This window comes from Saccoglossus kowalevskii, chromosome 2 (assembly GCF_978046115.1).
Source record: "Saccoglossus kowalevskii chromosome 2, keSacKowa6.1, whole genome shotgun sequence".
NCBI classification, from domain to species: Eukaryota; Metazoa; Hemichordata; class Enteropneusta; family Harrimaniidae; genus Saccoglossus; species Saccoglossus kowalevskii.
The window spans coordinates 40,164,467-40,182,774 of NC_140642.1; the positions used below are offsets into that span (position 1 = coordinate 40,164,467).

The 18,308-nt window shown below is 35.5% G+C and overlaps 1 protein-coding gene across 1 annotated transcript; it reads left to right on the forward strand.

The window, feature by feature from the left end:
* Positions 1 to 186: 186 nt before the first annotated feature.
* On the forward strand, positions 187 to 18,044 carry LOC102806024 (tryptophan--tRNA ligase, cytoplasmic-like). The gene is made up of 9 exons (XM_085495530.1): positions 187 to 533; positions 824 to 932; positions 1,432 to 1,551; positions 12,286 to 12,468; positions 12,801 to 12,901; positions 13,290 to 13,402; positions 13,945 to 14,118; positions 16,054 to 16,194; positions 17,620 to 18,044. The coding sequence occupies exons 1-9, from the start codon at positions 389 to 391 to the stop codon at positions 17,776 to 17,778; spliced, it is 1,245 nt and encodes a 414-aa protein (XP_085351656.1). The 5' UTR covers positions 187 to 388; the 3' UTR covers positions 17,779 to 18,044.
* The last annotated feature ends 264 nt before the right edge of the window (positions 18,045 to 18,308 follow it).

Genomic DNA, 18,308 nt, shown 5'->3' on the forward strand with positions numbered 1-18,308 from the left:
TGTTACTTGAAAACCGTGTTGTTTCTACAACGCAACACTAAAACATGGGCGCAGCCATGTTAATTATCACTGAACTGTGGGAAAAATTGTCAAACCAATCAACTTGCTCGATACTGCTCTCTTCAGAATCCAACCAATCATAATTGGTGTAATACAAAAACAGGTTCGCGGTCACCTTGTACCTAACAAGCACTTCCTGTATTACTGCTGATGCAATATTGAGAGCACTACTCGTAAATTTGTCAAAGTTCCGTGTCAATGCAATCCAATGAAATAACTGCTGATATCGATAACTATAAAAATCACGGTTACAGTGTGGGAATTTCAATTGGACGTTATAGAACGTGATTCAGTGATCGGTTCATGTTTATAGTATTAAGGCTGCAATATGGCAAAAAATGAAATCCCCACGTCAACGGTGGAGGATCTGACTATCAAAGACGAGAATAAATCCAACGACTCTAACGACGTAGTCAATCCATGGAACGTCACCAGCACATCGTCTAAAGGCGTAGATTATGATAAACTTATAAGTAAGTTGATAGTTTTATTGAAAGTTTTTAAAATGAATGTAAACGTTTTGGTTATTGTTGGTGGTTTTGAGACCACTATGTGTAATATGTTATCGTATGAATTGATGGATTCGCCTTATTCTAAATTACTGCTAATGTGAATGCAGTAATTGACTCGAAACAGAAGTGAAATCCACAAATGATAAATCGCTATTCAAAAAATATGCAATTAAATAAAAAGTGTAATGCATAAGTCAATGAAAATCCTGTCACCCCCCCCCCACCTCAAAACTATAATTTTTGTATTTTAGAGCGCTTTGGCAGTGAGAAGATTCAACCGGCATTATTGGAAAGAATTGAAAAGCTGACTGGGAAACCACCGCACCATTTCCTAAGTAGAGGAATATTCTTTTCTCAGAGGTAAACAATTTTATGGAGACAGGGTCAAAGTTCACAAACATCTTTTATTTCTGTTTTACATGTAGTTGCTTACAATAGATTAGAAATCATGGGATACAAAAAAAATGTACTAAGTATTTTTTTTATACAGGTCTAAGGGGGTTTAACCATGATTCTTCATAAAAAATTATGATTCAACACAAATATCTTCAAAAAACAATTGAAATATATCCTAGTGGATTTTATAGATATGTGCAATGGAAAAAAGCTCATGCATAGAGAGACTATAGATTCCATTTTTTTTTTCAAAAGTACAAACAGTGAAGCGATACTGCCACAATGATTTGTTTTCCTGACACACTTACACCACCACAATCATTATTCTGAATACTGATTAATTAATGTAGGCGTGTTTTAATGAGTGTGTTAGTCATCCTAAATTTATTAATTGATTTATTTATTGATTTATTAAATTGGTATAAAAATATTGATTTTTTATTTTTTTTTTTTTTTTGTACAGAGATATGAATTTGATATTGAACGATTTTGAAAACAAGAAACCATTTTTTCTATACACTGGTAGAGGTCCATCATCAGAAGCAATGCATCTTGGTCATCTGATACCATTTATATTTACAAAGTAAGTGGGTGAGGTGTACTGTATTATGAGATCATAAATTAACTGTTATTTAAATTATGTAAATGTACATGCATCTCATTCAAATAAATATCATGAATAGACAGTTTCAGCATCTTGAGTGATTCGGCTAATGAATTCTACGTTTCAAAAAACGATGAGAATGAGTTTTAAGGTACACGCCCAGCGATCAGCCGCCCCAGGCAACATCAACACGCATCGTTGACTTTCCTTAGCTTTAACAACAAAATTAAATATCTGATCGAAATGAAATTTCTACCACAAGTCCGTGAGCCACAACTAAATCGATGTATGGGAAAAAAAATATAGACCAACGCAAATAATTTTGTAAATATACTATATTATGTTGGAAATTAGGTGGAAATGGGTGAAAATAAACTCGCCGATCTTTTTACCCCATGTACTTCCGTAGATCAGCCGAACCCAGGCACCAGCACACACATTAGAACATGGTCTATCGATGTTTGGAAGTGAATCAGCAAAAATATTTTTTAAATAACTCTAAAAACACCATAAATGGTCAACATTTGGGCGAAAATTTCCATTTTCACGTATCAGGAGAAACGGCGCAAGTCAAGAACGAGTTAATCGATCGAAAATCGGAGACCAAACATCGCTAGACCAGACTCTGTGCTACCGCCATAGGAACACATTATCATCCGGGTACCTATAGTTTAGTGAATAAATCAGGCTGAAGTTTGAACATGTGATCGAGATAAAGCACCTTGAGCGACTCCGAAGATGACGTATAGGTAATGAATATTCATGAAAGATCAAATTAATCTCAATGCGGAAGTACCGGACAAGAGACCGCCGCGTTTGATTTTACGACAGGGACTGTAATTTTACGTTATCACGACTTTTCTTTTGGTTCTATAAATGACAGAATAGTCACCTTTATAAGTATATAGTAAGTAAGTAAGTAAGTAAGTAAGTAAGTAATTTATTTATTATAGTGACCTGCAGCTCAGAGAACTGCCCAGCCCAGTGGACTTATAAGTCACCTTAAATAATAACGATTACATTCACAAATAAAGGTTATGAAAGAGAGCTTGAAATAATATATCAACAATACAATCGTGTAGTTCATAAAAATTCAGACGTACAACAAATTAATATTGGTTAGTTCAAGCTGGTTTGTAAATTTCAGCACTGAACTCGCACGCTAGTTGGAATGAACTGACCCGGTTTATAATGCATTTTACAATACCAGTATGGCAGTATTCAACTGTTACAAATTAGGAAATTTTGCAAATGTAACATTTAAATTGTTTCTGCATCTCGTTGACAAAGATTCATAGATTAGGCAAAAATAAATCCAGCTCAACATCCAAGTTACTGAACTGAACACCAGTTACCATGACAGCCCGTCACAACAAGGCATCACCGTGTATGAAAACAAATATACTATATTTTAACATTTGTTTTGATTTGTTCTTATTTTGCATTATGAAGAATATCCAACTATCAGTTCATGGTGTACAGCGTCTAATTACAATATACCAAAATGGTATTTGTTCGCACATTAGGAAAATTCTTTCATATTATTTATATTGGGTGTATGGGATCTATGGAGATAGATTTTTTTATTTTCGAAATTTACCCACAACAAAATTTGTCAGCCAATCACGGGATATTATATAGGCCACATCACATCAGATAGTATTATCTTAGTAGTTGTTTTACTATGCTATACAATTGCCATGATATTCACAGGGTAACTAGTGTAGTGTGAAAATAGCATTAACCATATTTGCTCTATTGGACATTGCAAATAGAGAAAGCACATCTGAACCAAATCATACAACTATTTGTTTGTATGCTGCAATATTATTTACATAAACACTTCTAGCAAAGCAAATATATATGCTGTACCAGAAGTGGATGGGCTTGCGTACAACAATGTACCTTGTTGCGTACCTTGTATTTCTTGACCATTCAGGAATTTTGTGCTTAAAATGTGCTTGCTTGTATTAAAAATGTGCTTCGAGTAGAGCAAACTGTATTATTTATTTATTCATTTATTTATTTATCATTGTTAAATTTTGTATTACGATAGTTCTCTTTCTGGAGGATGTGGTGGCCCTGAAAAGGGCCGCTTTGTTTGTGTGGGAAATTCCACATATTGGATTAGATATCTGGGCTTCAGTGGACTGGACTGGAGTGGACTGGACTGGACTTTATTCATCTGTGAAAAAAAAATAAGAAAAAATTATAAGTCATTAACATTTAATTTTGTTTTGCTTGAAACCTCAGGCTAACAAGAAAACAATGTTGGTCACAAGCTTAAGAATTTACTTGGCAGTTCCAAATATCTACTTACCATGATGTTTTGCATATTACAAATGAAGACAAAAACAATAGTACCATATTTGCTCTATTGGTTAGTAAGCATAATACAAAACGCAATGTTTTGAGTTACGCATACATTTTTTCAGTTAGTAATCAATAATCTGGATGTTTTGGTATACATGTCTTGACCTGACATTTGTAAGATATATGTTACCTGTCACTTTACTGTTTCATTTATCTTGACATTTGTCACTGAAAGGAGGCTGTCTCTTGTGTATTTGTTTTTTGGAATGTTTTTTTTCTTTTTCCTGTTTAGCCTCTAAAAACTGAATTGGCTCTCTTATTGGTTGGGAAGGATGTCTTGGTTTAGCTAGCTCAGGAAGAAGACAGTTGAAGTAAAACCAATGTAATTTTGAATACATGTTTTCTTCCCAGTATTTGTTGTCTTTTTTTATGGTTTCAATGTATGTCCCCTTAGGAGTCCACACAATAAAATCACACCTCTGAAATCCTGTCATATGCAGCTGTCCCTGTACTTGCTTATAGTATTTGTGTTTTCTGTCCAGTTGAATTGTGCCATCTGTTTGTTTTTTAAGCATGAAACTTCTAATATTTCCAATAGCCTCTCCAGGTGTGAATGCCCTTTGTTCAGCTGTTTTGGGACATTTCACTTCAAGTAGGTACTCATCATTTGTAGTTAGATCAGTGGCAACCCTGTCAGGTGATGCTGCTAACCAGCCATGCTGTGTATCAATATAGAGCCCAGAATCTCTTGCTGTGACAGTGTTTAGCTTGATTTTAAGATAGGATTCCACTGCAGTTGCCTCATTACTGATTCCCCATCGTGTAGCTTCAGTTCCACTAAATGTAGAATAGAGAACTCAAAGAATCATAGGCGAGCAAGGTGTAGATTTTCTTCTTGTTATTATTTCTCCAAAATTGGAAGCAGTAAGCCGATCTTTTCTCATTTTCCCTGTCCACATCATTATCATGTTGGCCTATAGTTTCTTGTTCAATTCTATTTTGTTGTTTTTTGGTCACATCCAGTCTTGTCACAAACTGTTGACAAAGTTCGTTGAGATCATGCTCACTAATATCAGGACTTGATGCATCTGGACCATAATTTGAGTCTAGTTTCGCAGCAGAGACAGCATATTTCCTTTTCTTGCGCTTTTGTTTAGCTTCATCACTGGTTGCCCTCTTTTTAGCACCAATATAAGCAGTTTCTTTTTGTTGACAATACTGAGCTAAGACATCAGATGGAGACTCTTGAAATATACTATGCCAACTATCCATCAACCAGTTTGTTCCACACTGAAGTCTCAATCCACCACCATAACACCGGAAACCATATGATCCAGAATTGGAACGATTAATAACTTTTCCTCCTTCAAACTTCAATTTGATTGACATATAATTTTCAGCTCTGTTGCTCGTTGTATTTTGCACAAGTTGATTTGCAAACGAAACTAAACGATCACCACATTTCTTTAGAGCTTCAAATAAACCAACAGGTAATTTGTTAACTATATGTGATTCAGCTGATTGCACATCTGCTTCATCAAAATCATCAGTTACTAGATCCTTCACATATTCATGGACTACAGACAAAATATGTTGTGGGTGGTTATCATTGATGTCATCATATGTGTCTACTGGGTTGTTATCACATGAAGGGGACTATGTACTTGTATATGGTGCAGATTGCTGAGAGGTGGTTGGAACTGATGTGAAAGTAGCGCCTGCGGAAGTGATATTTTTCTGTGCATCTTTACAGAAAGCAGCATTGCAAACTTTGTGATCACCAAAACATTGATTGGGTAGATTATTGAGATCATGTTTCAAAGCTGTTACGTTTAAGCTTTTGGAATGCATACGGATGGCACATCTTGCACCACAAGCCAGTCTTTTTATCAGTTTCTCAGTAAGCCCACCTCTTCCTTTCCAGGTTGGATGTTTTTTCCAAATCTCATACAGGGCACTTCGATAGCATTTTACAGCATGGTTTGCACAATATATCTTTTTACACTCTCTTCCATATTTAACACACTCCAGTATTTTATTCATAACACTGCTGTCACCATCACCAATAACATTTATGTACCGTAAACCATGATCTCTTTCAGAACAACAAAACCCATCTGTGATAATATCAGCCTCCATAGCTGTTGAGGATCCAGACCAGTTTAAAAAACATTTATGTGCTGGGATTTCTCTTCCTAAATTTGTGCCTATTGCACATGTGCTGCAGTATTTATTTCTGATGCCCAAAAATAATAATTTTCCAGTCTCTTTACCAATGATGACTGCCACACCTGACTTAGCATTATAGGAGTGCTTATGTGACCGTTTACTCCACCCACCATCAACAATGACAGTAATATAAGGCACTCCTTCGTTGAAATGACCTTTAACTTCAGCTATTGATTTTTTCTTCCTGCCCTGCTTGCACCATCTCCTCTTTCAGCTTGTCATACCATTTCTCCCTTACAAAACCTTCAATTTCAATAAAAGAACTTTTATTGAGACCAGGTATGCCAGTCACAGCCAGAAATTCATTTAGACGTGATGAACCACCACCAGTGCTCATGGTTCCCAAAACTGCAGCTATGTTGACAGCATAACGTTTCTTGCCTTTTGGTCCCTTCAATTTAGGCTGAGTGTTCAATTTAAACTCCATTTCACACCCTGAGCATTTGAACAAAATTATGCATCCCAATCCCATACGACTATATTCATATTGTAGGCTCATTGCATGTTGACACTGTGCACTGTGTTCAGTCAATTTAACAACATCTTGACAAAATGTTTTGACAGACACTATTCTATTTCCCTTCAGGTTCAGTCTGGGTCTTTTTATCACACGTTTCTTTTTTGTCACAAAAGTGTTCTTTTTTTGTGATGGCACATTATTACGCGAAGAAGACTGATATGATGTTGAGGGTAAACTAGAGAGGGTACTTGCATCTTCTGAATTGAGGGGTGGAGATTGAGATACATCATTATGGAGCAATTCTGCAGCTAAAACTGGAGTGAGATCAGTTTGTTTTACCTTGGTTTGCTTATCGCTATCTACATCCACCAGGATACTGGCAATTTTGTTACCTTTACAAATACCATGTTCATCTTTAGCACTGCTTGCAGTTATAAATTTGGAAGTACCATTTACATGATCACTTCTTAGGGAAATGCTTGGCTGGTTGATATCACGTTCACGAAGTCCGTGTCAATGTTTTACTTTTTCGACTTCTTCTTGAAAACTACAAGCCTGAATGCTTTGATACTTGGTGTATATGTTCCTTGGGTAGACCTCTCTTAGGTTTGTTCATTTCATGTTGATATCTTCAATTCTCTAATTTTGGTGAATATTTTTGTCATTTTTGGTAAAAAGTGATATTTTCGACTTCTTGTTAAAAACCGCAAGTGCAATTGCTTTGATATTACATGTATAGGTACTACATGTGGACCTCTCTCAGATTTGTTCATTTTGTAATGATATCTTTAATTCTCTAATTTTGGTGAATATTTTTGTCATTTTTGGTAAAAAGTGATATTTTCGACTTCTTGTTAAAAACCGCAAGTCCAATTGCTTTGATACTACATATATAGGTACTACATGTGGACCTCTCTCAGATTTGTTCATTTCGTGATGATATCTTCAATTCTCTAATTTTGGTGAATATTTTTGTCATTTTTGGTAAAAAGTGATATTTTCGACTTCTTGTTAAAAACCGCAAGTGCAATTGCTTTGATATTACATATATAGGTACAACATGTGGACCTCTCTCAGATTTGTTCATTTTGTAATGATATCTTTAATTCTCTAATTTTGGTGAATATTTTTGTCATTTTTGGTAAAAAGTGATATTTTCGACTTCTTGTTAAAAACCGCAAGTCCAATTGCTTTGATACTACATATATAGGTACTACAAGTGGATCTCTCTCAGATTTGTTCATTTTGTAATGATATCTTTAATTCTCTAATTTTGGTGAATATTTTTGTCATTTTTGGTAAAAAGTGATATTTTCGACTTCTTGTTGAAAACTGTAAGTCCGATTGCTTTGATATTACATATATAGGTACTACATGTGGACCTCTCAGATTTGTTCATTTTGTGATGATATCTTCAATTCTCTAATTAATTTATTTTGGTGAATATTTTTGTAATTTTCGGTAAAAAGTGATATTTTCGACTTCTTGTTAAAAACTGTAAGTCCGATTGCTTTGATACTATTCATATTGTTCATTTTCTAATGATGTCTTCAGTTCTTTAATTGAAATGTGCATTGCTAACAGCGGAGCTATCTCAGCCGATAGGCTGCTTGTTTATTGACAGTGTCACACGCAACGTAATATTACCGTAATTGGTATAGTACAGGTGTGATGGTTCAAATACCAAAATGGCAACAGTAACAAAAAGACTTCCCTGGCGGCGATGATAAAATACGAACACGGAGCCATCAGATGAGGTTTCAACTGGTACTGGTATTATTATACTCTGCAAACATCAAGTACAATAATGCGGTAAAACTCCACTACTCCAATAACTAGATACTTAAGGGAACTGATCATTACCACCAAGCCGGTTTCCTGTGAGTCTCCTGCGGCATGCGTTTCTTTACCGTACCGGCCGCTGCTTTACCGTACCGGCCGCTGCTTTACCGTACCGGCCGCTGCTTTACCGTACCGGCCGCTGCTTTACCGTACCCGAAGGTCATTAGCCGTACCGGCAAGGCCGTTACCGTACTGGCAGGAGGCAATTCACACTTCTGACAAGTTAATTTATGCATTGATTTTCCGGTTTACCGGTAAAATGCCGACCTGTTTAAATTTCAGTTTTATGCACAGGATCGCCTGAGAAAGCAAAACTGTAGAATTAATTTGAGTAGAATTTGTTTAGTTTGTAGTTATAGTCAGTTTATAAATCATTTTGTTCATGTTTGCTATGCAGTAGCTTTCGAGGTCAAATACACCACCAGGTCAATTTGTTGCGTCTTTTTATTTGTCAGATATTAAACTTTACCATTATTATTGCATAATATTTACATTCAAGTTGCTACACATGATTTTTTTGAGACCATGGAGCTCCCAGTACGTCCATGTGAACTGTTGGATATGACTACAGACGGAACTGCGTCTTTATTTTATACGATATTTTTATTTTTTTTAAATTGGGATCAGTGCTCCCAAATCAACTGAGCCGACAAAGTGGGTTACAAAAATAACAGTTCCATGAAAGTGGCTATATTTGTGTATGATGAATCCTGAGTCGGTAGTTTTGGCATGTAACCTAATGGTTTTGGTTATTGTTAAAAATGCACAGTGCAGACGTAATTTTGTTTTCATTTTTTCACTTTATCTGGCGCCAGTGCACGTGTGCTTGGATGTTTTTTTATTCAGTGATTGGGCTAAATATTTGACGACGTTGCCAACGTATTCAACATACGAAAATAGCATGTGTGTGCGTTTGCGTGAATGATAGATGCAGACGAGATTTCTCGTCGCAACGCGTTTTATTAGTTTATTTCCAACGCGAGTGGTCGGCGCCTTTGATTGCGTTTAGTTTGTTCTTTCATTCGCAAAATCTATCGCTGGCACCGTTTATTTTGTTATGTCTCACAACTGAATGTCCAAGCTGACTTTGTATTGGCTGTAATTATATTTTTTTTGTAAAACAAAAAAAAGTCCCGACCTTTCCAGTCTAAATCGTATTCTTCCCCAAACCAAACAGCCCTTTTCAGGGCCAATCACATGTTCCAAAAAGAGATATACCGGCACACTTGCACACTCTGTTTTGTTATAATAAAGTTACATTGGGGATTGTTGGAGGAGGTGTGTAAATATTGGGTAAATATGTTTGGACAATTCCATAAGCAAACTCACAAAATGAGGTCGAAAAGCAATAGAAAAATGTTGACCTAGAGCAAGGTCAAATTCCGTTTTACGCACTTGAATTTTATCTGGACTACGTGCACGCGTTGCGCGTGTTATTGTCAACAAAGTATCAAAACAGATTTTCGAACGCCCAAGCCCGAATTTAAATACATGTGAGCTCGGCCAAGCGAGTCACGCTGACACATTATGCAAGTATCATCGAATTCATGCGACAGGTTGAGACGTTTTATTCAACGTCGTGGGTAAGCTACGATGTAGGACTGTCGTTTTATAGCGTTACAGGCGATCATGAATATGTGAATAACACACATATATTGAAAAAAAACCATGAAATTTCAGAAAGACTTTTTTATTTAATTTATTTATTTGTATTTCGACGGTTGTCCGACTTTCTTTCCACTGTGTGAGCTACTGACAAATATAAACAAATAATTAACCCATCGAGTCCTCTAGTCGACTGGGACGTAACACTCTGTTGTACAAGTCATGTCCTTTTCAAATTATTCACTTTCAATGGGTGGGTAAAAAAAAAATCTTATTGTTTGCAAAATGCCCAATTAATTCATGCATGACTCACGGTTACCGGCAGGGCGCAGATCAGTTACCGGGGCTTTGTTTACCATGCATTCATTAATCGAAGGTGATAAATAGTCGGTATTGGTCCTATCAGTACGGTAATTGTCCGGCCGGTACGGTAACGCAACGGTCGGTACAGTAAAGCAACGACCGGTACGGTAAAGCAACGACCGGTACGGTAAAGCAACGACCGGTACGGTAAAGCAACGACCGGTACGGTAAACCGAGTCAAACTCACAGGAAACCGGCTGGGTGGTAATGATCAGTTCCCTAAACTCCAATACAATTCAACGAGATCTCCGATCTGAACTCAGTGCTGAACAACTCCCCTATATATACCCACACTGTCTATAAATAGATCATTACATCAGCATACATAATGAGTCTGGGGTTTACTATAAATTTCTAGAATGTTCCATTACCTTCTATTGCCTCCTACAGTGTTCTATTACCTATTCAACCAACTTCTAAAAATTCCACCCAGACACAGTACGGTTCTAGAACATTCTCAGTCACACGGAAGTGGTAAACAAGTCGTATGCGACAGACAGCATTCACTTTCAATCCCTGACGTCCGCGACGTGATTTTTTGGAAGTACGATATCCATATTTTGCCCCCATTTCAAAAAAAAAAAGCTAACGAAGCAATCAATTTTAACAAAATCGAAGTCGTAATTCAAACTTACCCGCCAAATTTGTTGCATTCTAGCATTACACTGCGTCACTTTCGCCACCGATAATAATTAAATGTGGATAATTTATGGTAAAACATGAATAATCACGAGTAAAACACTGGAATTACACACAAACAGCGCAACTCGGCAGCTTCCCGTGACGCACAGACACATTGAATATGTTAATGAACTAGGTCAAACCCGAGGTATGCTAATGAGATTGTGGTTCGTTCGGATTCGTAAACGCATGGCTGGACGTGTGCCTTAAACTATGCACCACAGAATGCGCTGTTACAACACTTCTTGAAAAATCAAGAGATTTTGTGTTATTTCTTTAAAATTTATTCATGTTAATATTCAAACAAAGTTGGTTCCAAATGAAATATCATTCATACATTACAGATAGTATCGCTGAGAGCTCCATTGTAATCAACATTTCAAAATTTATTAATTTACATGGTTCAGATTTCTACTGTTTACCTGTGTAGTATAACATTGTATTACATTGTATCTTGTTTATCATTTAATGTTGCAATGTTAGGTGTTGGTTTTGCCCCTCTTTCTATAACCTTTGACTCGTAACTAAGAATAATTGAGCCAATCACAGTTATGTATTCTATTTTGACAACATTATGCAAATACTCCTAGCTAACAGATTTTTGGAGGAAGTAATTCAGGTTTTGACTTCAATGTAGTCTGACGTGTTCTAAAAGTGGATCTCACAGAACTCCGACTTTGTCTCATGGAAGTCTATTTCTCTACACAACGCAACCCTATCTCATCCACCACAGATAGTAGGTCTTGACGTTTAAATTTACTTAAAAAATTTCTCAACTTTGGAACTTGTCTGTGATGTTGATGTCGAAAATAAACCACAGAAATAGTAAAAATTGTTATGAATAAACTCACCCTGTCAGTAATGTCAGAAAAGTGTTCATGGTCACCTGTATCTAAGCACTCTAAAATAGCTCTACTCAATAAATAGGAAAGTATTGCTATTATAAAATATGTAAAATGCTGATACTTGTCACATTGACTAAAGTAAACGTTTTAAGTACCAAAATAATGGCAAAATAAATTTTGTCAGCTTTACAAAATAAATCTGTAATTTTCACAATGGGATTTTTTCCCTTCCTACTTCATTCGTTTCTTCCTTCCTTCATCCTTCCTTCCTCCCCTCCCTGAACATTGGTGTATTGTAATATATGATATTGGTGTACTATTGTAATTGGATATTATAGTTTATTGTAACAATTGTTATTTGTCTGTTTATTCTAGATACCTGCAAGATGCATTTGATGTGCCATTAGTGATCCAGTTAACTGATGATGAGAAATTTTTATGGAAAGATCTAACAGTAGAGAAGGCAAATGAGTTGGCTTACGAAAATGCTAAAGACATCATAGCGTTAGGATTTGACGTCAATAAAACATTTATATTCTCTGATATTGACTACATTGGGTGAGAATCATATGAATATTAAGTGTATTACTAGTCAGTGGCAAACGAGCAATGCTTACAAATACCTGACATTTTAAAATGAAAACCTAGATTTACCACAGGCGTTTGTGGTCGGATTTTATTTAAATTTGATACATTATCCAGAGGCTTACCAAAGCTTTCAACCTTATGTCTTGAATGAAAATATGTAAATATATATCATGGAACATATGTGCCATACACTCTTATCAAATCTTATAATTACAAGGTACACATAGTGTCAACCGTTTTGAAGTGAAAGCTGATAATAATCCTTACTGTAATTATCTGAACTATTAATTTATCAATTGCAGGTCATCAACAGAATTTTATCGAAACATGCTTAAAATACAGAAATGTGTAACTTTCAATCAAGTGAAAGGTATATTTGGATTTGGTGACAGCGATTGCATAGGTATGTACATAGCTTAATATAATTTGAAATAGTTGTGAACAACTGATGTTTCACTCTGTGTAAGATGATATTAACTATAGTCCATATGTGCCATGTAAACTATCTAAAGTTGAACTTATTAGCTATTGACTGCTTTGTTCAGGTATGAATTCTAGACCAACTGAGCTAATTGCCCCATCATCTTCGATAGCAAATATTGAAAATAGACATGGGCAAAAAGTCTTTTTTGTTTTTAATTTTGAGAACTTTATTAATAGAGTTTGAGCCACATTAAAGTTTCACATAAACGTTTACTGGGAATAAATACTTCTTTTATAATAGAAACATTTGCCTGATTATAGTCCCACAGTGTGTTACACTTACATTTCAATTCAATTCAAACTTGCAGGTAAGATTAGTTTTCCAGCCATCCAAGCGGCACCGTCATTTAGTAATTCTTTTCCACATATATTTGGAAGTCGTAGTGATATACATTGTCTTATACCGTGTGCTATAGATCAGGTGAGTATATATTGGAGATCAAAGCAATCATGTAAAACGCGTTCAAATCTAATTGTGTGTGAAATGTCTAAATTGAACATGTTTTGAAGTTTCTTCTCAACAAGCTGAATGGCCTATATGATCACTTAACAGTTCTCTTCATGTAACCTACGTGGTTTTGATGCACATCACTATTTAACAAAATCAAGACAACTTAACTTTAAATCAATATCAACTATATATGTAATTGATCGATAAATGATATGGTCATGGGAGACAATGATAAATATGCTAATGAGGAGAAATAATTGGTAAATGATGCTATAAACTATAAGAAGATAATGGTTTCTAATTGATATGCTCTGATGAGGACATGGATTGATAAATGATATGATAATAAGACTGATCAAAAGGCAGTGATTGATAATTGATTAGTACTATAGACAGTTTTTGGGTAAATAATATGATGAGGTTAAATTGCAAATCATTCTGCATGGCATATGACAATCAGGCCTTGGATACATTATTTTCAGTATAATTGATATGTTGTTACTTTGTTTTAGGATCCATATTTTCGTATGACACGCGATGTAGCTCCCAGACTAGGTTATCCCAAACCAGCATTGTTGCATTCACAGTTCTTTCCTGCACTGCAAGGTGCACAGACTAAGATGAGTGCCAGTGATCCAAACTCTTCAATTTTTCTCACAGACACAGATAAAAAAATTAAAACTAAGGTGAGATATTTGTAATGTTCCAAATATTTGGATGATCTTAGTGATTCAGTGAGTGAAATAAAGTACTGATGCTGTTATGTCATGACTGAATAGTCTGGTATTTCTATTAGTCATTGTTATGTCGTGGCTGAGTGTTCTGGCTATTGGTGTTAGTCTTTATTAGTCTCTGTCCATCAGTGGACATGCCTGGGCTGGTTGCACTACAATTTCACACTTACCTCATGCATATCGGCACACATATGCACTTCCTTTCGTTTCCTGATGTGATGGGTGAATGGCGGCCATTTTTATGCCAAAATCACCGAAATCAAGCATTTCTGCCATTCTGAAGACATGTTTCAGTATGGTTGGAGTTTGTTCAAACTAGATACATACATTGGCCATAATGAGACCTTGAGGCACATCATTTTATTTGTAGAGCAAATTCAAAATGGCTGGTGGCCAGTTTCTCAACAAATGCTGTTCTAGAGCCATATCTACAACATGCCTTGACTAATGATGTTCAAACTTATAGATATACTGTAGAAATTATTTGCACAGTTAAATATTCGCGTAATTCCGCTGCGCTAAAATTAAAATGCGTGAAAATTTGGAGGTTAAATTTTTTTAATTTTGTCACTGGGGCGCTGTATTTTTGTATTACCGCTGATGTACACAACACACCACTGGCATTCTTGTCTTTCAAGCAAACAAAGTACTGGGCTGGTAGTATTCATTTAATGTTTTTATTTTCTTACAGTCAATAAATATATTTTAACACAAATAGTCGTTTAAAACTGGAAAAATACTTGTCTGAAATCTGATGCCTCAGCGTGACGGCACCGGAAGTTTATAAAAACAAGTTCAGACATGGCGTTTTTCTTCTGAATGTTCAGTAGCGCAAGACTAGTGAATGAAAATTATGTATTCATCTGAATTCTGGTTTTAAAAATGAGACATTTTTGAACAACAGCAATATTCATGTGACTGTCAACTTATTCCACATGTTTGCAAAGTGGCTTCAGTCGATCTATAATGCCAGCAAGTTGGAATCCCTGTGTACATAATTCCCGGCAATTTTCAATAGACTGCACGGCTTCAACTCACCATTTAGTATGAAGTGGTTTTAAGCAATTTTTAATAAACTGCACGGCTTCAACTCACCATTTAGTATGAAGTGGTTTTAATTCCGAAAGATGAAGATTGACTATGACATCGGAAATATCAGATCACTTCTGCAGTTCATTCAAAATCTGGTCAGAGTACCACGATTGAAAGTTAGATTTCAGTGAGTCCTTGAAAGGTTTGTTGACAGCAAGATCAAGGGGTTACAGGCGATCGGTACAACAGGCCGAAACAAACACAGTAGCGATGTTATTGTGTAGTTTTTTCAAATAATCTTCACATCGATGTGCTCTGAATACATCAAATATTGCCAGGGCTTTTTGTTCTTCGGGTAACCACAGGTTCTGGTGTGTCAATGTCACATACGGAATGATAACAGTGTCTGAATGCCAATGCATTGTCGCGCTGCGTGTGAACTGCAGTAATAATAGCGATACTCCTCGGACATGTGTTGGCTAGTGGAAGTGTGAATTAGTAACAGACATTGAATAATAAATGTTCCTTGTTCTTATTTGTTAAGATTCTATTTTAAATTTATTGACAAACACGTATAAATGAAAGGTCAAAGTTGAATACTAGTAATTCGTCTGCAAGGTGAACGCAAATAATAAAATGCGGGAGTTAAACAAAATTTGTTTTCCATTGCGTGAAAATTTCCCATCCTACAGTATCATACACCATGTTGTTAATATGTATAAATATTTGTTTGTAAGTATAAGTCATGTGTGAATGGATTTCATTCAATCTTGGTTCAACTTCATATTGTATTTTGACTAAAACCGTTATGTCAATTTAATTTTCATATTTATTTTTCATCAATTTTGACACTAGATTAACAAGTATGCTTTCTCTGGTGGCGGTATGACGGTAGAAGAACATAGAGAGAAAGGAGGAAATTGTGAAGTGGACATCGCATTTCAGTATCTTACATTTTTCTTAGAAGACGATGAGAAACTGAATGAGATAAAAAAGGTATGCTATCAATTTTTAAATCACAGCTGACTTTAATCATGTACAGGGACCAAACAGGATGATCATAACCATGGAAACTGGACACAGATGCATTTTGGTTAACATTTTTTAGTTAATTTATGAATTTCTAATTGAACCCAACAAACCACATCGTCATGTAAACCATTATCTTCCTGGGAATTTAAAAAAACACACATTTGATTAACTCTCGTTCGTTCATAAAAACATAGTGTGTCTTTAAAATGTCATTATTTGTATGTCATGTTGTGCCTTTACTGTTTTATATACATATTGTGACCAGTCCTTCCACAATATGTTCCCTGAACTAGTCGACATCTAAACAGATTGAAGATCAGGTTGGTCGACATTATGATCACCGCGATCACTGTTGCTTATTCATAGATAAGAACGTAGTGTGCATTTAATTGGTAAGGAGAACTATGAATGAAGTTCACAGAAAAATTTTGAAAACAAGGACACAGAATTCTGTAACAAGTCATGTTTTTATAATGACCACATATTTCTACCTTAAATTGCCTGAGTGGTACACATAAATATTCTGTTGATCTGGGATTTGCCCAATCAGAATTTCTGAACAAAGTTACCTATATGAACAATTCCATAGACCTCTTTTTTGGTTTTTGCATTTAGAAGGAATGATTTGACAAATGGATCATTATACCATTGTTCTTGTCTTTTTGACACAGAAATTAACAGAGAGAACATTACCACAGAACAGAACTAATACCACTGTTCAGGATAAACATACAAAGTGATCTAATTTGTCCATCCCTTGGTATATATTAGTATTACTGTGATTTACATTTTAAACAAACCAGACTCTATTATCAAGATAATAGAAGCCAAGACAGTGATAATTAAACAGAAGGAATGTTTACCATTACAGTTTACTATTGCTACACATAGCATTTAAATACCAAGGCAGTGTGTTAGTAAGGAAGTTTGCTAGTCACATCACTGGTTTGGATGCATTACTTCATTCAATCTACACTCAAGTGCTGTGTACATGCAGTAAGGTTTACCGATGTTTTAGACTTCCTGACTCATTTATAAAATTGAATCCAGAACTTATGTTGGTTCGTCAATAAGTAATAAGTTCTTCTAATCACTTTGACTGTAACAATGGACATGCTTAAAAAAAATGGTTTAGAGGTTAATGTCCAAAGATTAGTATTTTTAGATGTGATTCCAAAAAAACATGAATCCATCCCCCAGGAGGGAAGCATAAGGTAACAAGGTCATGGTGCATGGTTTAGGCAAATAAATTAGAGTGACTGATAAATAAGAAGGCTAGCTGGAGCAGCCCCTAACCCATTTCATGATTTGCTTGCACAGACTTCACTGAATCATTCTGCATGTTAACATATTGACTATATTTTAATGCATTTCTGTATTTGTCCATAGGATTACGGTAGTGGTAAACTGCTTACTGGTGAGCTGAAGAAAATATTAATAGATATCTTGCAACCCATGATTAGATCTCACAGAGAGCGCAGAGCTGCAATCACTGAAAATGAGGTTAAACAGTTCATGACACCAAGAAAGTTAGCTTTTGACTATTAAATTATTGTCAAATTTCTAACTAACACTATCAAAAATGATGTGATTTACCATTTTACCATTGTGTAAAGAAAGCCCATTCATCCGAAGATTCCCATCATCAAGCAAGTTGTACAATTACTGTTGTCATTGAAGAGTGTGACTAACTAATGGCTTTCAATGTATGAATGGTAATTATGACTACTCACTGAACAAAAAACTAAGACATATCCAATCATGTTTTACAGCAAATTATGAATAAAGATAGATTCATTTCATTTTAAGACAAAGTACAACTTCTGTGTCATTATGTAAATATTAGACACGTGACTGTCCTTGGATTTCTCACTGTAATAATTATATCAACTGTATTAGATTTTCTTTTGTTGTGTTCCGATCTATACTCAACACCGCAATGTTGGTTCCCACTTTTATTCAAAACCGTCATTTTCATTTCTATACTCAACACCCCATGCTTGTTTGCATCTATACTTGGCGTACCATGTTTTCTTCCACATATACTGAAAACCCCTGTCCATTCCAACCGATACTAA